This window comes from Corvus kubaryi, unplaced genomic scaffold (genome assembly GCF_017639235.1).
Source record: "Corvus kubaryi isolate FWS band 111438036 unplaced genomic scaffold, C.kubaryi_AGA036_p1.0 66, whole genome shotgun sequence".
NCBI lineage: Eukaryota > Metazoa > Chordata > Aves > Passeriformes > Corvidae > Corvus > Corvus kubaryi.
This window is the reverse complement of record NW_024582054.1, coordinates 4,803,722-4,830,033: the sequence shown is the minus strand read 5'-3', so window position 1 is coordinate 4,830,033 and position 26,312 is coordinate 4,803,722. Positions and strand designations below refer to the sequence as shown.

General features: G+C 35.9%; 1 protein-coding gene across 5 annotated transcripts in view; it reads right to left on the bottom strand.

Annotated features, from left to right (window-relative positions):
• Window positions 1-309: 309 nt before the first annotated feature.
• The window catches only part of FSIP1 (fibrous sheath interacting protein 1), a 72,682-nt gene continuing 46,679 nt past the window's right edge, over window positions 310-26,312 (bottom strand). For 2 of the 5 annotated variants that reach the window (XM_042048470.1, XM_042048472.1), the window contains 2 exons: window positions 3,448-3,994; window positions 310-2,771 (listed from right to left, as the gene is read on the bottom strand). In XM_042048470.1, coding sequence (XP_041904404.1) covers window positions 2,764-2,771; window positions 3,448-3,994 — 555 coding nt within the window. In that variant the 3' untranslated portion in view covers window positions 310-2,763. Of the gene's footprint in view, window positions 3,995-26,312 lie in introns of all 5 variants that reach the window. The other 3 variants (XM_042048468.1, XM_042048471.1, XM_042048469.1) reach the window with 2 other exon arrangements.

Below are 26,312 nucleotides of genomic sequence, written 5' to 3'. Positions count from 1 at the left end.
ACTGGGTATTTGGATGTTTCATTGAGTCAGGACTCTGAGTCAGACAGGCTACAAGCTCCAGCAAACTGTAGTGAGATAACAGAAGACATGTTTTAGCTAACTTTATGCAAAAACTAGACTCTGTGTGTGTGCAAAGAAAATTATTTCACACCCTCTCTAATAAAGCCCCATCAGTACATACTAAACAATTCAAGTTTGGTTGGTTTTTTGCATTATTTTTTCACAAAGAATGACATGCATGTCTTATCAGACACACAGCTACATAATATCTGTGTACATTTCTTTATTAGGCAGAACACCCCCAGGAAATTTAATGAAATGCAATAGTTTATTTTGAAATCTGCAACAATATAAGATGACATGAATAATTATCTCTAAAGAAAAAAGCAGCTCATGGAACATTTTCAATTATGGTAATTTTTTCCCTTCAGGTTGCTTGATATGGTACTGTATCAGTGTAGTATCACTGATTGAGGTTTAGCTACACTTTCAGAAAAACAGTTGTGCAGAAAAGCATATAGCTGCTCTCCCCTCAAATTTCAATGTTCATATGATCTGAAAAAAAGAAAAGAAAAAGGTGCTGAACTGCCGTAAACGCAACATTACTGGCAAGAGGAAAACGTAACAAGGGTTTGTGATACAACTTCTACTTACAACTTAATATAGCCCCCAAAATAGAGCTGGAAATAATTCTTTATTGGCTCATACAACTATGAGAAATAACAGCCTTTTCGTGTCTGCATGTGGGTAAGTCTGGAGTCTGTTAACCTCAGGAAACAACATCTATATCTACATATATAAGAGCTAGATATAGATTAGTGCTTCTTTCAAGAAACAGGCATTACTTATCTTTGAAGGCACATGAGAGTTTCCTTCATATATATATATATTCATATATCTATATGTATATGCATTATGTTAATAATTATGCTTTTCTTAGAATATATAGAATTTAATGTATTACAGTAAATCTATATCACAGACTACAGTACCATAAGGAATGCAAAACTGAAATTGTGCTAAACCAGTTTCACACAATTTTATTTGCTTAACCAGCACTACACAAAACTTAAACCATATCTAAGTGGGCAAGAAAATCAAACTACTTACAGAAGATAATGCAGACGTGTTTAAATGTCCTTTAGAATTAAGACCATAACAAAACTCAAGTATGTGAATATCTCTTAAAAATGAAAACAATACCTGGCACTTCTCATACCTTCATCTGAAGACGTATTTGCCTTAAACTGGATTGCACTGGGATCTCCATTTCTCAATACAATTAGCACATTTAATCGTGTCTGAACTAACAAGCAAATTATCTACAGAATACGTTAAGCAAGTTTACAAATTTGATAAATAACACACCATTTGGCGTATGTCCAGGACTAATTGCTTCAGACAGAACTGAGTCACCTTTGTAGAAAACAAATTAATTAGCTTCTTAGTAAAAAACGAAAAAAAAAAAAATCAGGGACTGAAAATTCAGAATACTTCCCCCCTCAAAAAACGAATTCATAAGCAAAAAGATCATAAAATCAAGATGCTTATTAAACATACAGATTTGAGTTCTACATGATTAAATATTACTCAGTCACTCCTGCAAAGAGATAATCTAATTACCCCATTACATTACTCTGACACATATGATTTTGACTCAGAGATATTTAAATTATTATGTGATAAATGTTAACACATTTACCTTACAGACTTCTACAATGAGATGTCCCATATGGAAATTTACTTAATAGTGAAAATCTCCTTCCTCTCTTGTGCAATAAAACTACCTCACAGTGACTATATCTACAGTTACCAGCTCACTTCACTACCCAGTGGTCACAGTGCATGGTGTTTTCCTCAATTTAACACATTCCATCTTAAAACACACTCACAATGGGAGGTGGTAGTTGGGGCTGAGTCACACATGGCTCTGATCACGCTACATCTGTTCGGACTAAAGGAGAACTTTAACTCAAGTGAAGGCAGCAAGTTACTGAGTTTTTCTCGCTGTTGGTTGCCAAAGAAGCCTGGTCATGTAGTATGCAATCATGTTACTCCTGCATGAGATCAAGTAGCCCCTGGCAGAGGTGGTTCTCTGTGGTGTTCCCCATGACCACCACTGCCACCCTGCTCTCCTCTGGGCAGAGCACTCTCTACCCTTGCTCTGCTCTTCTGATGCCCTCATCTACATGAAGAGCAAAACCAGCCTGTAAAGGTAGCTGATAAGTAACCTACTGAGAAAAAAAAGCACCAAAACCACCCAACCTTTTCTACATGTACTATTTCTATTTTCTTCAAGTAGAAGCTATGGCCTAAATCTCCTAAGGGACAAATAGTTCAGGTAAGTATGGATATACACTTTGTCTGGCAGTGTAAAAACAGCAGTGACATGACTTCCTGCTTTCTGACAGGTGGAATCGCTTTGAAAAAATATTAACATTCCCTTCACTGTAGAAAGATTAAATACAATCAAAGAAAGTGTTGTGATCGTAATTACAAAATTATAACATAGCAGAGGAATATTAGAATCTTCATCTAAATTACTAATGTATGTGAAGAAAACAGTTTCTCTAAATCCAGAACAGATTTCCAGTATAACAAAGATCAATCTTGACAAGCATAGCAAAATGTATTGATTTCTAGTAAGATTAGACTGTAATCACAAACTTCATACTGTCACAACTTTTACGTAAAAAAATGAAAGGTTTACCTGCCTAAGATCTGGCTTATTTGAACAGTTGGCTTTCCAGGAAGAGAACTAGGCTAAAAATCTAAATATAGATTTAGATTACAATATCACTATGTAATTATATGTAAGTAAAGAAAAGAAAAACAAGAGACATTTCCACAATCTTTTTATCATACCAGACAGAGAGAAATTTAATTTTTTGCTGGTTAAAGTCTATTTTTTCTTTTATCAAACTAAAAGTAATTTATAGAAATTGTTCAGTATTATTAATCTTGGTATCTTATGTGTGTAAATTTGAACTCCCTAAAAGCAGTTTATTATCTTTAATATAGCTATGTTTGTTTCTATACTGCAGAGTTTACCTTATTAAAAACTCCCATGAAACACTTGGATTTTCGTGTGAATTTTTGTACCAGCTACTGGGAGAATATTTGCTCTCCACAGAACAGTGAACATGACTTTCTACTACCAAAAAGATAATCCATATGTATTTTCAACACTGTTTTCCAGTTGACAGAATTAATCAACATCAGTGATACATTTCATAAAACTCCTAGTCAATTATTTCAGGGTAAGAATTTTAATAAACATTCTGTTATTTTGTGTGTATTATTTTTGGCAGTTTTATGTTTTCTAAAAGAACATTCTCGCCCCACCATAATAATCAGTGTGTATTGGTGCATACCTTTGGTGAGAACCTGCTTAGGTTTTTTCAATTTCATCAAAAGCCTATTCTAAAGGGTTGTTAAGAGTCTCACCTCCTTTGGTTTGCAGTGGTATGCTGAGAATGTCAGCCTCTGTGGATGGCTCATTGTTCATGCTGATGCAATATAATGGTTCACCCAAGAAAGAGGGTTTCTTCAATCTTTTTGTGTTGAGTGCTCTTGACATAAAGTAACCTTCAGTAATACTCTTATCTTCCATCTTCTGTAAAACTTCTAGGTCATCAGGTTCCTCTGTTTGGGCCAGTGAATCCTTTGATAAGTGACTACCAGCCAATGCTTTGCTGATATAGTAGCCAGGGATTTTGCTCTCTGCATTAACACATAAGCTTTTGTCTTCGAGTCCAGCCTCTTCCTGAGCCATTAACATCCCTACAATATGGTCTTCAACTAACATTTTGGAAAGACTAGATGTGGAGTGAAGAGTGGAGTCTTGACTTGTGTAACAAGGGGGACTTAATCCAAAAGAAAGAGATTCCTGAGACTGTGGCATGGTAACGTTACTTATTGTTCTCTGAGACTGCATACATTCTTCCAGAAGGGTCTTAAGCTGCTCTTCAGAGAGGCTCGTTTGTTCTTCAGTCTGAAAAAAAAGGCGAGAATTTCTTCTGTCAAGATATAATTAATGAAAAGCAGCGCCATAAAACAGCTTGAGAGATACACTGGCAGAATCCATAAACAAATATCAATGTTTTTCAATTCAAACTGAATTTAAATATGCATTTCCATAATTACAAATTTTATGCAGCATCCTCACTAGGTTCTAGATGGATTCTGTGATGAAAGTTAGGACGGAAGTCTGATGTCCACAAGGCTCTGAGGGGCCTTTGATTTTTTATAGTCTTCCATGATATCTGACTGGTTTTTTAATGACCAGAGCATGTACTTTTTCATGTATCTTGGTTTGTTGTGAATACATACAGACACATACATACACACACTTATTTTTAGTTATTTTTAGATTTTAGTTATTGAAAGCAAAATAGCACATTGCTAAAAGACTGTTGGGGCAATGCAGCTGGGATCAGAAATGGTTTTGGACAGCACCAGCCCACAAAGATTGTCACATACTGACTGAAATATTCCCAGCCTCTCATGGTAGAAATACCACATAGTGGCATTTCTCAACCATGTGACACAAAGCACATCAGTTACCTACCATGGCAAGCATGACCCATGGCATGTGACAGAAGAAAGCTCCATCTTCTGTAGGACAGTTTTAGTGCTTCCTTCAAGCTGTCACTGCTTGCATAGTTCAAAGATGTATCTTTTCAGTTAATTTCTTATTCAGAGAGCAGCACACTCCCATGATTTTTATCACACAGGTCTCCTTTACTGGAAGTTTCTTAAAATTTGTTATTAAAGATAATGACTGATATTAGCTGGTTATGGTGAAGAATAGCAAAGGATATTTTGCTTAAAGAGATTAGCAAGAGGGACTTACTTCCAGCTTTTACAATCTTTAATGCTCCTAAAAACAGAGAAGCACAATATTCCCTGACAATTTAAAGATTATAATGATAAGTACAAGACTATTTTTAGATATGTATAATACATTTGCCTATTAAATAGAAGCTGTAAAAGATATCGTAATATATATTAAAAATGTTGGAACACTATGCAACATTTAATAGAAAAAAATGCTTTCTACAATCAAAATCTCAGTTTTACCCAGCCGCCAAGACATAAAGGATCAGCTGACACACTAGTGAACTCTTAGGCTATAGTGATTTATGTAAAACAAAAATTGTATTCATTGTGTAATGACCTCTACAGAGAATTTACTTTACATTGTGCTAGAGGATGGAGCTACTGTCATTTCAGAGGATCAGTATCAGATGTTTAGCTGATATTTTTTTCCCTGAAGGTCTCTGATCCAACTATTGGAGTCATATTATCCTGTTTGACACCTATGAAATGACTTGGCTACAGACAAAGTACCACAGGGTGTATGGATTACACCTGAAAACTGATTATTCTTGTTCATCAGTGGGGACGGTTTTCAGTCAGCAAGGAAAGAGTATTTCTTTGAAAAACTCGTGGCTATTAAAACTTACAAGATGACACTACAAAGTGAAAAAGAATGACATTTTAGGTTACCTTCAGTCACCATTCTGTACTCACATATTCAAACATTAATAATAGCTAATAATCACTGCTACAGACCGAATACTGTACAGTTCAGGCACTAACTAATGTGTATAAACTCTATAGAGTTATTTAACCCAGTAGTCTTTTCCTGCAGATATCAATTTCCTTCCCGAAGATACTCCAAGTTTCCTTCTTACACATAAAACAAAAGGCAACTGCATTAAAGAAATCAAGATGTTCAGGGCTTTTAAACGTGCGAAAAAAAAGGTGGGGGAGGGGAAAAAAGAGCATCAACAGACTATCATTATGGGTAGAGATCTTTATTTAGATGAATACAGAATCAGGCAATTATACTGAGATTCATCTAATCTTGTTATCAATCAATGTATTTTTGATAATATAACTGAAATCAAACCATGAGCTTAAGCACTTACATAGATAACGTGCAAAATATTATGACATCTTCAAACTTTACTCATGCTTCTAAATTTTAATCCTAGTTCAGAAAGTACTCAGTGATGAAAAATAACTCAGACAGTGGAAAACAATTAGTATGAAAACACTATGATGACTCAAAGATGAAACATGAAATTTTTCAAATTTTCACTTTCAATGTAATCTACTGGCCCATACTAAAGTCCTTCCATGTCTTGAAAAAGTATTTTAATTTGCAGGACAACATTTGTTTCCAAGTAGTGACTATCGGAATGGACTCACTGTAAGAAACACAACACATTCACACAGGAAGACCCTAACATAAGAGACCACTACTGGAAGCACAGCTGCATCGAGAGTATATCCACAGAGCAGATTATGCTATGTAAACATAACTATATTTGTAACACAGATGATTCTCACATCTGGAAATCCACACGGATTCCCACATGGTTTTGAGTGTGTGGTTCTATACTAATTTATTTCAAAGCTCTTGGCCAAGATCATTTAGAGCTAATTTTATGTTAATGACAGGGCAATTCACTCACTGCAGAAAGAAATTATGTATATGGAGCAAATGAATGATCAGTACAAGATTAACACCGTGAGGAAGATCATCTTGTCCAGCCTTTCTTTGGTCCTTTCATTTCCCCCATCCCCACCCCATTTATCTACAGTCCATTTTCCTTCATCCAAAATTTTTTTCTTCTTTTTTTTTTTTCTTTCAGGAAAATCATACGGCTTGTATTCATAGATTACCTTGATTATTACCAGAGGGGTAAGTGGGAAGATTTAGAGCCTAAGACATATGGGGAGGGAAATGAGTAAAACAACTACAGAGTTAAAAAGTTTGGGAGCTAGTGGGCTTGTTTTTCTCCAGAGTGGCAGGCCTGCAGCCAAAGCAGACAGTGTAAAACATTCCTTTGTTCCTTCTATTTTCTTTTTTTCTTTCTTTCTCTCTTTCTCTTTCTCTCTTTCTCCCTTTGGATTTTTTGTAAGACATGCATGTGAAGATAAGGACAGTATTTAATAAACCTCTCCAAAAATTACATTTCAGAATACTAAAGGCGCACTGCTATTTTCTTTCACCAAACTCAGGAGATGACTATAGGCTTCAGGAAAAATACACAGTGGAGAAGATAAATAGCCATCAGTCATCCACTCAGCAGCCAGGAATTTACATTGAAATGAAAGCAGAAATGCTGCTGTTGAAATGAGGAAACAGAGTTTAAGGAAACACTGTAGGGAAAGTCATCTCACAGCAAAAAAGGCTGTGCATTTGCAACCAAATGAGCATTTGAACTCATGGAATTGCATAATACAACTGTATTAGGAGTCTGCAGAGTATATATTTGCACACACCAGAAGCAATCCAGTCACAACTAACTGTAATAGTTCAGAGTCATGACACTTGGATCAGTAACAGTCTTAGGGAGACACTGGATTCTCTATCTCCCAAGCTTTCACTGCCCTCATTGTAAATAATTTACAACTCCTATACAGAATAAATACTTCAAGATATTTCTTTAAAAATACAAGGACATAAAATTAATGTCATTCAAAATGCAGAAACAGCCCACTAGACAAGGGAAAATGAGGTATCAGGTCTGGTTCCCATTAAAAACTAGAAAACCTTTTAATTGTTCTGGCTAATTTTTAATAGGACACTGAGTCCTATTCATTTCCTAGGCTTTTTTACCGTTAATGATCCAAAAAACTAATTCCTAGCCAGGAGTTTAGGAGCCTGCTAATGACCTTTACTGTTTATGTGTGGTTAGCTTCTCACACATTTGTGGCCCTCCTCTGACTGAAGATTTCTTGTTCCTTGCTGAATTTCTCCGTGACAGGAGTCTATAGAGAAAACCTTACTGCATGTGGTAGGAATGCAAACTTGTAGTTCGCTGTGGACAGCCCTGCTGTGACTACAAGTTTTAAAGTTCAAATCTTTAGGCTTTCTTTCTACATCTACACAGTAACAAAAACAGACTAACACTGAAAGCCCTTATCAGATTTTACCATAGGGAGAAAGCTGACATGTCAGGATTATTTCTAATTATAGTAAATAATCATAAAATGACACACGGTAAATGAGCAAGCACTAGAAAGTCAGGATATTTAAGGACTCATGTTGCTGGCACATCTATAAATGTGGAAATTTTTTCCCTAGCCTGAAGGTGCTGCAATCAATAGTTCTCATAACACTTTATTTGCTTGAAATAATTTACTTTGATGCTCTAATTTGCTGATGTTTTTACTGGTGTAAAAACAGTCAATTCTAAGGTAACTGCTTTCTTCCTGATGAACTCCTCAATTTTAAGAGAATACTGATCTATTGAGACAGAGTTCAGGTTTTTGACAGATCAGCACGGGGAAGTTTTGTAAGTTTTAGTTATTTAATAACCAATTGACAATTTCTCAAACAGCTCTGTTCTGTTTTGAAAAGGCAATCCTTGCCTTCTGTCTCTATATTACTCAACTCAACATGCACCATCAGCTCCAAGTTCTCACCTTTCTGCATCACACCCAAGCATCATGCACTTGTCTATGAACAGTACTGGGCAGTGCAACTGTGGAATATTATTAATATGCTGCATAAAAACCACATGCATCATGTCACTGTGGAAGAGCTTCTTACAATTTCCAGAAATGTTGAAAGCCCGAAATTCTCTTGCACCACAGAAGTCAGCTTGGTGTCCATAACTTGTAAACTGATTCAAATTAATGTAGTATGTCCACTGCGGATTAACCCCAGCAGACAGCTAAGCACCACACAGCTGCTTGCCTACTCCCCACCCTCTCACCCCAAAAAGGTAAGAGGAAAGGAAGAGAAAAAGAGTGAAGGAAAGAGTAAAAACAGTAAAATTTTTGGATCGAGATAAAAATTGTTTAATAAGCAAAGAGAGGGAAAGATAACAAAACAAGCAATGCAAAGGCAATCACTCAGCATCTCCCATGGGTAGACCAACACCCAGCCAGTTCTGAGCAAAAAATGATTAACTTTGCAGAACCCTCTCTTTTCCCTTTTTACTACTATGCATAAGGTTATATTCATTGGCATGGAATATCTCTTTGGTTAGTCTGGGTCATCTGTCTTGTATCCCAGCCTACTGTACACCCCCAATCTATTCACTGGGAGGGCCGAGTGAGAACCAGAGAAGGCGCTGATGCTGTGCAAATGCTGTTCAGCAATAGCTAGAACATAGGTGAGTTATCAGCATTGTTTGGTCACAAATCCAAAACACAGCACCCTATAGGCTGCTATGAAAAACATTAAAATCCCAGCCAAACCCCGTACAGAGACCCACACATCCACTTTCACAAAGAAATTAAGTGCTCAGCATGTTATTTTACTACTTCTAAAGGTTGCTGGTTTGTTTTACAAACACTATGTTAAGAGAAAAATCTTAATGAATGTAGAAGAAAAAAGTTAATCTTTCCTCTCTAAGGCTGTTTCAGAAGGGTTAGCTCAGAATGTCACGACAGAAAATATTAAAGGGAGTAGGCCAGAAACATGCTCACAACTCAATGAGCATGGTTTGGAGAGGCCAGTAATGTGTATGGATTTGACGGTGTTAAAAATTGAGGCTGAAAGCTGAATAATGTATTCAGTAATTAAGAGCTCCTTGTGCTACAATCATGATTCACCATCTGGTGGTTCTGTACTTATGTCTAGTGGGCTTGCGGACTTCTGTAGTGTTACAGGAAAGGCAAAAATCTTCAAGAGTGAACAGGACTCCTAAGCCATAGGAGAAAATCTCCTGCTTCTGCTTCTCCCTCCTTCTGCTGTCTTTCCTTCTGTTAGTTAAATTTTCCCTTCTCTTATTTCTTCCACTGTTTCTGTTTGTGCAAGGGAAGAATGAAAAGGTCTACTAGTCAACTTTTGGTATCTGCTTCTGCTAAGAGCCAAAAAGCAGAAAGAACAGAAGTATTTTGGTAAGAAAATAGATGCACCAGACAAAAAGAGGAGGAGATTAGTGAGCATCTGGTAACATCACTGTCTGAAAAGAAAATTCAACTTGTAACATTATGAGCCATCAGAACCTCAACATCAAAGTGATTATCAGCCTCATGCAAAAATATAAAATCTCCACTAAAAAACCACTTTAAGAATTTTAGAAGAGAAAATGAACTTCACTAAGAAATTGAAAATAAAAACCCAAAAAAATTTTTTCCCCTCTTTCTCTGACAAAGAGAAATTTTAATAGAAATCAAAAGGAGACATGAGTTTATACAGTTTTGTCTTACTTGGAGTAGCAAAGTAGGTGAAAACTGTGGAGATGAGACATGATAATTGCAGCAGTTTTTTAACAGCAGCCTATAGGTTATACAGGTAAAAACAAATCAGTTTTGCCTCCAAGAACTTGTCATAAACATGCCTCTTTCCATCATTACAAAGAGGCATAACACTTGTTTTAATTTTATCTTTCTCAAAAATATCAAGTAAATTGCTTGTGGTTTGAATGCAAATAAAGGAAAACTGTGTTTCATCAGCTATGCCACACTGTAAACTTTAGAAAGTGAAAGCAACTGGTTGCCAGAGGTAAGAGAAGTAGGGGGGGAAAAAAAGAAGCCAAAAGATCTTTTGCAGTTATTTACTTTTCATTTGACACCATAGACACTAAGCTACATTGCTCACAGCTGCGGCGTTTACATGGTACTATACTACGATATAAGAGGTTTGTAAGTGGGATGGCTGTAAGTGGGAATTATTTCTTGGAAGTCTATGGAAATAATTCCATAATTTTTAAAGACCCAAAAAGCTTTATTTCTGAATTTCTGCTACAAGTTGTACTTTTTACCCGTATTTTCAATTTTAACTTCATTTCATGGTAGCTTTTGATCTACAGGTTGTATAACATTTTCTAGGTGCTTACATATTATCAAGTTCTCACCCATGTGCACTAAAATCTAAATTTGTATGTCCTAAACAAGTGTTAAGAAGGTATCTTTAGGAAACAGAATTTGAAAATGTCACAAAGGCTTAAGGTTTCTAACATTTCTATCAGGCATGTATTGTAATAAAAAATAAGTATTTTTCAAGTAACTGAAAATTGCATCATCATTTTTCTCAACTGAGTATATATACATCAGAGGAAGATTATGACTTTGAAGCTCTGTTCCCATTAACTGAACCAAATACGGTACTTGCAGTCTTTAGGCCCTAAGCAGTATTGTATTCAACATAAAGCATTAAAATATCACATATATCTCATTAAAATATTTATTGCTATTAGCATGACGGCTTTTTCTGTCATTTTAGGAGCTAATATAACATAAGACTTATGCATCATGTTATATTGTACCATTTCCCCTAAGGTCCAAACACTGGTTATAATTGTATAGCATATTTGACTTTCGTATATATTGTTTAATAAAAATTTACTTTCATTACATTTCAACATTGTCCTGTTACTCAATTTCACTCCAGCTTTCATCATTAGCATCAGGACACAAATTTCAAGTGAGCAGGAATTAACAAAGGAAGCAATTTTATTCAGTACCTTTAATCGAAGAAAAAGATAAGAACTACAATTCTAAATAAATATATATTAAATTGTCTAATTGAATGTGCATAGAGTATATTTTCCTGGCTAGGGCAAAGAGGTACTGACTTGATGTAAAGAGCCTCTACAACTGGATATCCTACTAGTCCCTAAACAGTAAGAGTTCAGTGCTCCTTAGAGAATGTAATTTCAAAGTTTAAGAATTTTAAAAGCTGCATAAATCATAATGTAAATCCCCCTCCATTTAAATACTAAACTATGAGAAAAGTCTCTGATTTAAATCACTTTGAATTTGAAAATCCATCTGCTCCAAGGCTGTCAACAGATGTTTTGCAAGCTCTTCTAACTTCAGATTAGTTCAAAATTAGCTCTTCTAATCTACTGTGTTTGTAGATAGAAAAAACCTAAGCATTTTTCCCTATATGATCCACTGTAAAAATTTTCTCTCAGTTCTAAAATCTTTCTTAACAAATGGATATCTCCCTGGTTTTAGAACACTTGATTCCATACATTTTCAAGAGTTCTTATAAGAGTTCTTATGATAGAAGCAAGCTGGCTTTAACTAAACACACTGACGGTGTGTGAAAATATAAGACACGAATTCCTGAACTGGTATTTACAGTCCATTCTTCAGAATAAGACTCATTTTCTAGCCTCTACTGAAGAAGCAGAACTTCTGCAATCTAGGCTATTTAGCATTCAAAAACAGTTTCCTAAACATCCCATTTTGTGTTTTTAACTGTTTGTTATTAAGCATTTAACAGATTTCATTCCATAGAAATCTCTTCCTTGAATATTAAGTTGTGGCTTTAATTTTAAGCAAAGCCACAAAAATGCCTTGATGTGGTTGCAGCTTTTTTCTTAAAAAAACCCCTTTTTTTTTTTTTTTTTTTTTTTTTTTGGTCATACTGGCTTAATATTTTTTTCCAAGAAGTAGATCATGTAGCATAAGGGATCACCCTCTCATGCAGCAATTTTAAAACTGCAACAAACTATCTAGAGAGTTTAAGAATGCTTACAGGTCTATAATCTACTGGAGGAACAGAAAATGTTCAAGAACAGAAGTGTTCAAGGCCATGTTAGATGTGGCTCGGAGCAACCCGGTCTAGTGGAAGGCATCCCTAGCCACAGCAGGGCAGTTGGAACTAGATGATGCTCAAATCCCTTCCAACCCAAACCATTCTATCCTTCTATAATTCTATGAAAACAGAGAAGCCACAAACACATGATTTAGGTGACCTATGCAGTTAAGTGTACTTTAGTCTTACTAAATATGAAAAGGACTGGCCCAAGGAGCAGCAGGGCATAAAGACTCATCTAAAGCAACTACAGACAGAAGCTTCAGACTCAATTTTCTTACACTCTTTAGAGATCTCTTTTAAAGTGACTCTTAATTGGCCTTGTGTATCAATAGCAACAGGCATCTCTAAATATTTACTTTTTCTCAATAACATATTAACCTATATGGTAAACCTGACCTGCAGTACATATTTTGAAGGCATAAATACTCTCTTCTGATAGGAGAAGTATTACATGAAGGAAGGTCTGCTATATGCGAAACCCACAGGGTTCTCCAGTGAAGTAATACAGGTAGGGCGCAATCTCAGTTATCCAAGTTAAGGTAAAGCAAAGTCTCTTTGATGAACATGGTTTTCTAACAGAGTTTTTGACATCCTCTCTCTGTTTCACACTCAGACCACCTAAATCAAGAGCCTCAGAAAAGTGCTAATGTCAACTGTAGCTCCCCACGGTCCTCACAGGCAGCAGAGAAACACCAGTACCGTGGACTGTAATTCAACCCAGCTAAAATTTAAAGACAGAACACTTAGAATTTTGCTTACTAATTACTGTTTTAAAATTTAAGCCTTTCTGACAACACAATTAAAAGGGTACTCAGCCAAAAGAGAATAAATGGGAAGAAGTAGAAATCAGTATTACAAAAGAAATTCGGCATGTCACAGAAAAAGCTATAAAATATACTACTTTTCAGAAGCTTACTGTGAAGAAATATATTGAAATATGGAATTCCAAAGACATGTAGCTTTAAATAACAAGACCCATAATGTATCACAGAGATTTAGCATTTCATTGTCTTGCTCCCACAAGGTCAATATAACAGCATGTACAGTATTGCCATGTATCGGCAAATGCAAGAATTCAAACACTGAGAGACAGCATACCTCTCCAAAAATATCAGGTCTAGTACAGTTGAAACTATATTTTTTTTCTTGTTTTAATACTTTAATTTTTACAGTTTTAAAGAAAGGCTTGGGTTTTAATAGGAGCAAAAATTCTAGTGCAATTATGGCACTGCTAAAATCTAGAGCACTAACAGTACTAAAAATTACACAATTTATGGGAATAAGAAAGAGAAGTTGTCAATATTTGTAGTTGTGTGAATTGCAATTACGGAATCCTACCTCACAGTCTCAGGACTATTAAGTCTCTTAAAAAAAAAAAAAAAATCAGCTTCCCATTTACTGCTTCTGAAATGCTTCTGACTTTTCAATTCATGGCATGGATAATTACACTCATAAAGGAAGACCCCATCTAAAATCTATGAAACTGTCATTGTTTTTAAAGGAAAGATCCCTGTACATAAGTATAGACAAATGAGTAAGGGTATGGATAGTTGTGCCACATCTCTGTCTCTGCTTGTGAGAGCCCAGAGAAAGGAAATTCTTTATCAGTTCTATTTGGTGGGGCCTGTTGCCACAAGGCAAGTGCAAAGCTTCTACAGGGAACGTCAGGTTGTAGCTGTGTTTGTCAATGTGGGCATATATTTTATGAAGTGCTGAAATAACATTTTTTAAATAGAAAGAGAAAAATATGAAGCTTTTTCTTTACTGAAGAATGGAAGGGTATTTTGAAATGAGGTAACTGCATCTGGCTCTTGTATTTCCATTCAAAAGGAAAACCCAAAAGCCTTTAGGAAGAATGTGATGAACAATATTGCCCCAGGCAAAACATTTTATTTGGAGTTCAAGCCTTCCTGCACCCGTTCTTGATTTTGGATAGGGGGCGGGGCACAAAACCTTTCAGTAAGTACAAGAACAGGAGTTAAAGCTTGAAACATTCAAATATATATTACCACAAAATTCTCATTTACCACATAACAGTAACAATAAAATGCTGAGACTAAGATAATACAAATGCTAATCTATTGTTACCACTTAATGTCTGGCAGCTGTTTTTACAAAGACACAAAAAAGTGCAAAATTATAACATTATTCCTTTTTTTTTCTAACTACAGAAGGCACCGCTCAGAAAGTCTAGTTGTTAAAGTAAACTTCAGTTTTGTTTATTAAAACACACTTTTTCCTCAGGCTTGTCTAACAAAGTAAATGTGCAACAGTACTAATGACTACATTCCTGCTGGCATGATAAATTTCATATATTATTATAACCAAAACCCATGTATTTTATGTCTTTGCCAAAATAGAAACAGCATAATCATTTTAAGAACAGGTAAGAGAGCAAACTTCTCTTTTTCTTCTGAGGCAATGAGGGAAAACCTCAGCTACTTTCTGCCACTAACTTTATAATAGTTTTCAATTCCCTAGGCGTTAGCAATACAAACCACTTTCAGCATCTTCAGCTGTTCTTTTCCTCATGTCCTGTAGAAGGACAACTAAAAAAGTACATGCATTCAAAGTGTTGCAGTTCGTTATTGTTATTATCCTGGTTCATGTAATCAGAAGCACAGGTATCTGCATACAGCTAAAAAGCAAGAAAGCCTTTACTCAGTTTAGAGAGACAGTAAGTTGATCTGACTGTGGAAACTATAGACCGAAAGGAACACAACCCATTGCTGTAGTACACTTTCCATTCTCTCCACTTACTTGCTTCCTGGTAAATCCATGCCTGATAGATAAGAGATGGCTGCATGTTTGTAACTAGAAACAACAATGGCATTCAACAGGTCACACAATCACAGTGGGCAGGTTCCTGTACTTCTTCCTCATCACCGAGGAGCACGCCACAAGCCAAGTGACAGATGTACAGGAAATCAGATAGCCCAAACAGCGTATACTAAGCATAAGCATACCAGCTTTCCTGCACCAGGGACAAAAAATAATTACACTCATGCAGAAGGCTTTATAGTAAAAAGACTCATAGTTTACAAAATAATGTCTTGATGATAGGAGACTATTCCAGTGTTTGAATTTTTCAACCATTTTCTGCAGAATGTGCTCATATGTAAAATGCAATTCAAAACAGCTGAGTAAATATTGATTCTAAGAAATTTTGCTTTTAGAGAAATTAAAACAATGCTAGAAACAACAAACAAATTACAAAAATGTAAAATGATACAGCTGCATGTAACTCAGGGAAAAGTTAATATTTTGCAGTTTGAAATGTATACTTGCAATAGGAATAGCTAAAATATATTTTTAAATGAAGCTTGTGATAATCCCATTTATACTCAGTGATGTACACCATTGCACAAAAAGGAAAAAAAGTCTAATATTTCCCCTAGTAAGAGACTTGAAAGCATCAAAAGTTCATGTTTTTTAAAAGAAAGTTATGTAAATTTATCATGCATTTGGGATACAGGTGACTGCTGAAGCTGGAGTCTGTCTTTTGCCCATGAAGTCAAAGTTCACATGTCATAAGATCACTCATAAGATCTGAAAGATTAATTTACAAAAAGTCTGTGTGATCACATTACAAGGTCAATGGCTTAAACACAAAGCACTGTGCACCCCAGTTGCTTGGAACTTTCTTTACTGCACATTGGAATGTTTTTGCCCAGTTGCTTTGGTAAAAAAGAACAACCAAAGTTCACAGCTGTGTTTCTGATGAATTAATGATGACATTGTTGGTTTTAGAGGACACTACACTACTCTCAGTTGTGTGGAATCACAGCTACTGAATCACTAGGCAGTGAGAGAGTCAAGTGTTTTATGTGCTTCCTCCAGGCAGTTAGGAGAAACCTACTTACTCATTAGGTTAATTCAGATAGAGAGATCCTTTTGAAATACATTGAGAAAAGAACTGATCATGTTTTTTGAAACGAAACATAGGAGCTTAGGGTGAATGATAAATATTTAAAAATCATAACTTCTTTAACCAAGGATACTCACTGCTTAGGCTAACATGTTTTTCCAATAGGCTTATTAAAATTTCAAACTTCTAAAAGACTTCCAGGATAGATGGGAAAATTATTCAAATGAACTGTACCAAGGACCAGATTGAAAAATTTGTATATCAAACTAAGACAAGTATAACATATGTTCATAGAAAGATATACATCTGTGAAAACACATAGAGCAACAGCAGTTTCCAGCACTATTATGCTGCATAAGACAAAATAAAAGGAAACTAGAAGAGATGGAAGTTCCACATACCTGATTTTTTTATGCTAATGACAATAATAAAAACAGACATAAACATCTAACCTGTTGTTACAGACATAAAATGTATGTAAATATCAAGGCTGGATACAGCTACAGTCTGGAAGGATGATGCTTTGTAGTAGTATAACCTTTACAACGTCACTGCACGTATGCATACCAGCCTGGCTGGCACAATTTGAGAGTTATATTTAATTCCTAAGTTGAATGAGTTTTAATTAAGAAAGAAACATAATGGATCTGAGCCACACAATGATATTGTATCTTTTCCAGAGACATCAGAAATTCATTCCTTCTGGAATTTTAAGAATTAATTGTTGTGGATCTGACGGGTCTGCCTGGCAGGACACACAATTGACTTGCTCTTGCCTTATGGAATCTATTCACACATGTATCCCCTTACAGTGCTAAGCACCACTTCATACAGGAATTATTTAAATGCTCTTGATGCATTTGACAGTGTCTATGTTTTATTTTATGCATTATTGGAATATTCCTTACATGGGTGAGTCATTTGTAGCTTTATGTGAGCCAGTTTATATTGGCTACTGGGAGCTATAGGCTGTCAGGCACCATAGTAGAAAGCCATAAAATGGAATACAGAGAAAACAACAAGGTGAGGGACATGACATAAGTACTTTTGTATTTTATCCTCAAGTCACTCTTGGGAAAGAGCATTAAGGCACTTCAGTCTCGCTACTCAGAGCTGGAAGTGCTAAGCACTGTGTCACAACATCTTGCACCTTTTTAGGCATGCTCTCATTGGCTTGGCTTTCTCCACATGACAGAGCACAGTTTCATCGACAGCCATGAACAAGACTGCACCGAATCTATTCTGCACCTTATCAAGGATGGACAGGTTTCTCTTAGAAGACCACACTTTTAGTTTGAAACAGCAGGCTTACAAAGAACTAAATTTAGTTCCCCCATTGCCAAGTGAATGTTTGAACCAGGAGATAAATTGAGTCATTAGAAGAGCTCTTCCTTGTTTGAAACAAAAATGTTTTAAAAGTGCCTAGCTTTACAAAATTCCTCTAGGTTTTGGATCTTAAGAAGACAAAGGCACCTGACTGGAGCCCACATAAAAAAACCCCAAACTCCAGAAAGGGTGAGTCCACAGACATTTGGGTTCTGAGTTTGGGTTTTTTCCCCTCTTATAAGTTAGCCTTAGGCTATTCCCAGCTCAGTAAACTGGATGCTCTGAATATTATTCTAAACCCACATAATCCTCACCCTGAACTGCAGAGAAAGCCCAGGAATTAACATACATTCACTCAACACAGCTTTAACTGACTTGCCCAAGGTGGGAGGGCAGAATGTGCTAAGGCACTGTACCTACCTTTCTTTCATGATGTTTCTAGGGTAGAAATTCACATCTTGCTTTAAAAAAAAAAAAAAAAAAACAAACACCAAAAAAACCTCAGTCATGAAAAGATGAAAAGGAATCAGTGATTTAAGTCTCTCTCTCTCTCTTGCTTGATTTATATCTCTGAATGTGCAGTGGGGTAAGGGTGTGCAAGTATGTATGCATATACCCACTACACACCCTAATGAGTTAGTTAAATCATTTACTGGCTTATTCACAAAACCAGAAATATTGGAAGGCGCACAGGAAAAGGCTGCAAATGAAACCAGTATAAAATAATAAAGTATTAAGAAAAAATAAGTAAGTGAAGTGAATGTGTAGAATGCAAATTCCTACTCTGCAGTATGTAATTACAGAATTTTGTAAAGTCCCAATATTTGACTCTAGGACATGCAAAAAAAATCTGGATCACAGTATCTTCCAAAACCACAAACCAGACCCATATGTTCATGAAACAAACCATATGGAAAAAAAATCAATCTTTTAAAAATATTCAGGAATAATAACAAGACTCATCAAAGAATTCTAATAATTTCTATAACGAGAAACTTAAGATTTATTCTTCTCATGGCACAGCAAAAAAGTTATGCTGAAATTTTTAAAAGGCTACTCTGGGAAAAAAAAAAAAAAGGTGGATATTTGGTAATAAAAACAAATATAATGAGATAAGAAATAAAAGGAAAGCTTCCCTTCTCCAAATGAGGACTCTTTGTAACAGATGAGCAGTACTTGGTTGAGAGTTTTACTGGGAGGGAATCTTTTGGGTTTTGGGCAGCTGTGAGGGGCAAGTGCTGTATCGCCCATGCAAAAAGGGGAATAGTGGGACACAGAGGAGGAGTAAAAGCCTTGCCATGCTCCTAGTGCTTACATCTGGTTACAGCTACAGTATAAAGACACGCCTGCCTGAAGTTAGAGCACTGCAGAAAAGGTGCCAACAGATCCTGAGACACGAACAGTTACACTGTCAAAGAACTAACAATACGTCTTATTCAATCCCTCATCCTAATACAAAAGTGAACCTGATCCTAAATTTAAAAAACACCTGTGGCTATTCTGAAGCTGCTGCAAATTAAACAAGAGGAGTTTAACCCGCTAAACTTCAATTGCTGCTAGAAGTTCTATATACAGTTTCTATCATGCAGGAAATAAAGACCAAAGATACTGTACCCATAAAAGGGTAAACTATGTTTTTAATCCAATTTTTATTCCGGCTTTTCTACAGAATTGTTTTCTGTTCAGCTACTTAACCATATCTCAGTTTAATCTATTTGAAAAAAATTACTATTAAAGGGACAAAATGATTCAGTCAAAAGACTGATGGAGAACTCTGAGTTCCTTGAATAAAATATATTATATGATACAAGAAAGAATACTAATATGGGCAAATTATGCAATATTGTATATGCTAAAAATGAGAACTCAGATCCACAAATCTTTTTGCACAATGCTGTTTTTATTCATACAGGTGATCAGAAAACTGAGATTACAGCAAAAAAGATTTAGAATTTGAGAAAGGTAAGCACAAAAAAAAGTCAAACAATGAAGAGAAAATTGAATTCTATATTTCTTCTGAAATTAGACACAGTATGACACTTCAAGAGACTAAATTTTACATTATTTGAACAGTAAAGCAAAGTATTTTATTGACAACCATGTAACAGTAAGATTACTATAAAATTTTGGAAAGAGGAAAACACTGATGAACAGAGCTAAAAACAAGAGGTGACATACCTCACAAAACTGAAGGAACGTTTAATTCAACCTCCTCTATTATTACTGCCTTCATTACATATTTCATGTAATTTAGGACCATACTCTTAATACCACCATTTTCTCTTCATTTACCTCACACAAAGAAAAAAACCATAAGCAGAAAGTCTATGGTCTATTCATCAGCACACATCTTCTAATCTCTGCATATGCATTGACACAGACTGTAATCAGGTCTGATTTATTAGTGCAGTTCAGTGACTCCTTTATCGCTATCTAATCCTGACTGCTATATATCCTACAATTGCCAACTATCTACACAGCACCTATTGCACAGTATGTCTGGCACTATAAAAGTACTGAACTGTAATTAAAATTACAGCATTACTAAACTTACTAAAACCATTGCTAAAGATGAGTGCAAAAGGTAGCTTTCTGAAGGGGATTAACTTGGACATTCTACAGTACTACCTGATGAGAACATTACATTTCAAGCATATGAACATTTCAGACAATAGAAAATATCACAAGGTAAAGCCAAGGCACTCTGGTATGCTCTTTGCACCTGCATATTTCAGTGTTCCTGTCATATAACTACAAGGAGTTTGAGTAGAACCACAGACAATATCCAGATGTGAGATTATCTGATGCATCTTTGAATAGCACCAAGGAACTCATAGCCTACGGAAGGTAAAGGGCAAAAGGATTCAAAAAAAATTCTTTTCCTTTTCAATTTTGGCTTGTTCAAAGGGTTGCTCGGGGGCAAGGTGCTTCAAAACCACTTCAGGGTGGTCCACTGTAGTTGAATTCTCCTGCTCATCACTCTCCTTGGCATCTAAATATAAGAGCAATTCTTGTAAAGCAGCATTAAATACTTGTTTGTATTTCCCTGCCTCAGAGGATTTTCTTCCTGTAAATCACAAGACCTTTAGAGTTCATCTATAGTCTCTAGCACCTTTACCCACCGTATTTTCCAAAAACAAGATAAATATATCTAAACAAAATTCCACTCTTTAAATTTTCAGACATGTACCTTATCCCAACCTTGCCAAAAGTCAAGGGTTACTATCGTGTAATTTGTAATTATAACATGTGAAGCATAGTATTCATACACATGGTAGCCAAAAACCTCATATTTATGCTTTTAATGTATTTCCTCCCTTCTTCATAAACATTAAGAATACTGGGTTTGTCTGCTTTGTTCAGTGTAAAACAGTCAACCAATGCAGTATATCCAATAAAATAATAAACAGAAAAATCATTTGGTTGAAAGAAGTTAGTACAAGTAGGTATCAAATACTTAGTCAGATTTCTTCAAAGATACAAACTCATTTTATCATATATAGAATCACAGGACCATAGCATAGCTGAGGTTGGAAGAGACCTCTGGAGATTGCCTGGTCCAAATACTCTCCTTAAGTCAGAATCAACTAGAGTAAGTTGATTGGGCTGTGTCCAGTCAGGTTCCAGCTCTCTCTGGGGATGAAGACTCCACAACCTCTTAGTCACCTGTCCTAGTGTTCGACCACTTTTAGAGGTTTGAGTTTTTTCTCCCTTATGTTTAAAAGGAACATCTTGTGCTTCAGTTTGCACCCATCTCTTTTTTTTTCTGAAGGAAAAGATATGAAAGCAATGCTTATGAAGCACAATTTGTAAGCTAGTTTCCACCAATTGAATTCTGAGTCTAGTTAAACTTCAATAACCCCGAAATACTTACAAAGGAGTGTCTGAAAAACATTCACACAATGCCAGGAATTTAATACTCTTAACCAACACAAGATTTTAAAGTTCTTTCTTAAAAAACTCAAACAATATGTGCCCTCATCAATAAGCACAAGGAAGACTGTCTATCTCACATTTCATCTTCTAACACCAAGTTAATTAATTTTCCTTTAACAGTCTCGGTAAATCATCATAACAGTTTGACAACACATTGTTCATGAACATCATCTGCTGGGCTTGCTACAGTCACTATTTGCCTGACTGTTCTAAAAAAGCTAAAAATGTTCTAAAAAAGCTAAAATCATCAGCCAGTTGCTGGGTTTCATAAGATGGCTAACAACACAAAGATTCAAAAAAACCAGACACACATGAAAGAATGGATAAAATTCATCTAGTTTTACACTGGAATTTGTTGTCAAGTCAAACATTTACCAAGAACTTTTTAGTGCAGAACTGCTCTTTGTCAAATATACAAAGTAAATGTCTGAGTCTAAGGGTGTGCATGGACTGCCATCCAATGTGATGGCTGCTGTTTGTGAAACCTTACATAAACTGTCTTGGAAACAGCTGTTAGAAGGAAAACCATGGCAACAGAGAACTCAACGTAGGCCAGGTATCGTGGAATCTACTCCTGATCTCCAGAGAGTTTGTGCAGCGTGTGGTGAATCCATTCTAACGATGGCTCTACTACCAGTGCTAGCACCACTGCCACGGTCATAGTTCCCGATGTCGACTGAGAGATGGCAGAGGGTGATACAATACTCGTATTCTTAATGCTGTATTAACCCCTACACAAATTGCATACTTCTGCTTTATCTCTCCACCCTCTTGGGACAAGGAGTCCTCTCTGCCAGTCTTGTTGATCACTACCCTCAAATATCCTTTTTTTTCCAGATTGTTTTAGGGGCAGCTGAATTGCCAAGCGCTTACTGGACTTGCGCTAAATATCATGTCTGTTCCCACAGCATATGGGCAAGTGACTTAAGAGCCACAACCTCCTCCAGTTCACAGCATTTCTTTCTTCAACCACAAAGAAAAAGCCCCAGGTTTCAAGTTAGGAAAAATTCCAGAGACTTCTAGTAAGAGAGTCTAGACATACAACATCTGCGCAATAAAACTAAATCGATGCTTGCTATATTCCATCATGAAATCCAAGTGAATCATAGAGTTCAAAGATTATTTTAGGCCTCTCAGTCTTAGCTAAAAACTATTACTTTATTCACAAAACTATAAATTAATACTAATACTCAATCAACTCCTTCATTGTCCCTTTTGCTTTTCTTCCTATCTCCTTTTTCAAGTATTAGTACAAAAATGAAGTTTGCTTCACTGATTACTAAGTCTATGAGCTCTGTGAGTTTTCTTTGACAATGAGAAATTTACTAGATGTACCTTAGCAGACCAACAATTGGATTTAAAATTGAATTTAATGCTTGGGGAAATACTCTTCTGTACCAGAATTACATTTTTTCCTAAGTGATTCTCTCTATAACAATAAGGTATTCACATTACAAAAACAATTCCAGGTCTCAGCTTAAGTTAATACTGCATAACCTGAGATGCGAACCATTTTTAACTTTTACTGAGGCTTCATGACTGCTCGAATCCATACTTAATGCTTTCAAATGAACAGAATTAAAAATGGAATAAAAGATAAAATACATCAAAGAAAAAATTTACTTGGCAATGTTATATACACTGTTAATATACAATGAAAAATAAATTACACTACACAGTACCTGTTGATGTACCTTCTTCTCATGAATGAATGCTTATCTCAATTTTCTTCTTTACTAACTGAGGATGTTTTACAGGCACTTCACAGATGACTGTTACTGGAGTGCCTTCAGATATAATTTGTATTCAACATTTCACGGTATAGATTTATTGATAATCTAGCGAAACTGTACCCTCCCCATAATGTCTTATTCAACATATCCACTCTAGATCTTGCAACAACCAATTCTTTTGAGGATTGTAGTTTCCCTATTACTGCTGTCTGTCACTGCATCTAGCTCTAACTTTTATGAAATTCTGTGACATCTCCTCTTGCCTTTATAAAAAATCAGACATTTTGAAAAGAAACATGAAAAATCACCTAGAAGAGACTATGAAAGATCTCCTATTCCAAGCCCTCTAGAAATATTTAACTATCCTCATGCCATTTCCATTCAGCTTTTGTCTAATGTCTTTTCAGGCCCCTAGTGAATACAGGTTACTTAAAAACCCAAGCTATTTACTGTTTTCTTAATATCTAATCTGGATTTTTTTGTTGTTGTTGTTCTTAAAATGAAGCACAATTTCTCTTTTGTCTTTTCACTATGGAAACCATTTCCTTCATTCCACTTTGCAGAAGTGCATATTTGAAGACTGCTACCACATCCTCCCAAGAGTTCTCTCATTCATTCCTACTCATCCCAGGTCTTTCCATATTGGTGTAGTTATTTTCTAGGTCTGATTTAGGCATCTAGACATTGTTTGATGGTCTCCTTTGCTCTCGCACAACCCAGTCCACTGCTTTTTCACTAAGGTTTGCATAACAGAATACGGAATTCTGAGACCTAACAAACCTGCACAGAACAGAAATCTATCTTTTTTATGCATCACAGTATGATAGTTCACAGATTTTGCTTGACTCAGGCAGTTCAGAATCTACTATAAACCTGAGAAACTTTCCACCTAAACAGGTGTATTTGTGCTGTTATTTCTAATTACAGCACCTTGATGAATTGTATTCTAACTAATTTTGGACCATTTTTATACAATACTCATTTTTTTTAAGATACTGACACATCTGTCAACATCATGCTACCAAAAAAATTAATAAGCATACTGTTCATTTCGATTTCCAGGTCATAAATGAAATTTCATAATAAAATTGAGCCAAGGAAAAATCCCTTCACAGTGATGTTTCACTGACTTTTCCACAACGAACATTTGAATATTTAATATTTCTAGCCTGCATGTGTAAATTGATTTGAACCCAACATCGAGCTACTGCTTCTATCTAAATGGCCTCTGCTACACTGCCATAGGAAGAAGTCCTTTTTCATTATACTATTTTTCTTGACAAATCTGTTTGCTCTTTCATCCTTGTTATTTTTTCCTTATTTTTAAAAAATAAGCACTTCTTTCCCATTTGCTATCTCTCAGTAACCACTCTTGTGGCCGTTTCTAATTCTGACTAAGAATATTTCTAAGATTTCTTCTTGCAGTAATTTACGTCTCATGAAGACCATCAACCAGATAATTTGAAAACATCCAGTCTATGCAGAGAATCTACCTCAGTTTGGGGGGATTTTTTGCTATGGATAGAGATGCTAGTTCACTGATACTAGAAACAGTAAGGTTAGCACTTGTATACAATTTTTTAGCAAAGTATGATGTAAAAAGAAAAAAAAAATTACGAACTTTGTCCTTACTCAGCATGACTTAAAACAGGTTTGGTCCTCCTTTTAGTAGAAGAATTTTCTAACATTCAGTGTTGCTTTCTTCGACATATCGTGCTCATTTCAGCATCTATGAGCCTTAGCCTTTATGAAAATTCTCTCTCTAAACTGGTATTTTTCTTTTATATTTATCTGTATTACCTTACTAATGCAAGATTATTTTCCCTTTTCATATAATGTCTTGGTGTGTTTGAAATCAACAAATGAGCTCCAAGCCTTCTTTTGCAACTGGATTACCTTCACTTCTGACCTCTCATGTTTAAAATGAGTTTGAAAGTTGGGGGGGGGAGGGTTGTTGTTTTTTAAAAAGCTTTCCTTTCAATCCTTATTCCTTTGAGAAGTTTAGTTCTATTAGTTCTCAGAGTCTGCTTCTTGACATCCACTGTTTCTATTTTGTTTTCTTTACTAAACATTGTGAGTACCATCATTTCACTGTCACATCAATCAAGTTGCCTTTCACTTAGCTGTTCCTAGCTGGTTTCTCACTATTTAAAACTACATCTATAGAAACTTTCCAGCAAGTTGCTTTCATTTTCCTTCTAAAAAAAGAAAAACCAAAACACTGTGACATTACTAAAAGGAAAAAAAGTCGCCAGTGAATGCTTGTTAAACTTACTCTATTATACCTTTCTCAAAGGATATCTGGGTAATTAAACATTTTGTCACACCACCAAATCCTAAATTGCTTTGTTAACTGCTTACAAAATTCTGCATACATTTATTGATCTTCTGTGGTGATCTGCTCATTTTGACTTTATCTTATTTTCCCTTCAGACTTTAATAATTCATTCAGTAACTCTAGATTCCATTAAATTTTTGATACGTATGCTTTTCCCTTCTGATTCTTTGGCCTGACTTGGAAAGGGCTATACCCCATTATAGTATCTCATCTCTTCACTGCCCTTTCTTGGACACACTCTAGCACCTCAATGTCCTCCCTGAATTGTAAGGCCCGGAACTAGACACAGCACTCAAGGTGTGGCCTCAACAGTGCTGAGTACAGTGGAAGAATCATTCCCCTGGTCCTGCTGGCCACACTATTTTTGATACAGGCCAGAAAGCCATTGGTCTTCCTGCCACCTGGGCACATGCTGGAAGCCGGCTGTTGACTAACATCCCCAGATTGTTTCCCACTGGGCAGCTTTCCAGCCACTCTTCCTGCAACACTGCATGGGTTAATGTGGCCAAAGTGCAGGACCTGGCACTTGGTTTTGTTGAACCTTATGCTGTTGGTCTCAGCCCATCTGTCCAGCTTCCTCTGCAGAGT